We start from the raw sequence: 381 nt of genomic DNA, 5'->3' as shown, positions 1-381 counted from the left end.
TACTCATGTCTCATCACATTAAACATCTCAAAATAACAGAGAAAAACGGCCTCAGATTCGTCAGTTGCCAGTTTCCGTATTACTAACAAACCTTGCACGCTTTTTTACACTTGTCCAGCATGTACGCAGGATTCACTCGGCACTGGCCATCGGACGCCCATTGCTTGCAGTGTTTGTTTTGGTTCTTGCATTTCTTTGGCTTCGTTGGTTCTGGATCCGGATCTGGGGGGGGGAGGGAGAGAAGAGAGGAGAAGGAAAATGTGGATTAATATGGATTGATATGGGAATAGTTGGATTTCCAAGCGAGAAAAGTGGATTTGAAGAGAGACGTGGATTTAAATCATTGGCTCGTGATGCTCTGCAACATGGATAGACTAAAGA

General features: G+C 44.1%; 1 protein-coding gene across 2 annotated transcripts in view; it reads right to left on the bottom strand.

Moving 5' to 3' along the window:
• Nucleotides 1-4: 4 nt before the first annotated feature.
• The window catches only part of LOC119589433 (zinc metalloproteinase nas-15-like), a gene marked incomplete in the record, with an annotated part of 13039 nt that continues 12662 nt past the window's right edge, over nt 5-381 (bottom strand). For both annotated transcript variants that reach the window (XM_037938043.1, XM_037938042.1), the window contains 1 exon segment: nt 5-222. In XM_037938043.1, coding sequence (XP_037793971.1) covers nt 83-222 — 140 coding nt within the window.

Source organism: Penaeus monodon, chromosome 25, assembly GCF_015228065.2.
Source record: "Penaeus monodon isolate SGIC_2016 chromosome 25, NSTDA_Pmon_1, whole genome shotgun sequence".
NCBI classification, from domain to species: domain Eukaryota; kingdom Metazoa; phylum Arthropoda; class Malacostraca; order Decapoda; family Penaeidae; genus Penaeus; species Penaeus monodon.
The sequence above is the reverse complement of the archived record's forward strand: the minus strand, read 5'-3'. Positions and strand labels throughout refer to the sequence as shown.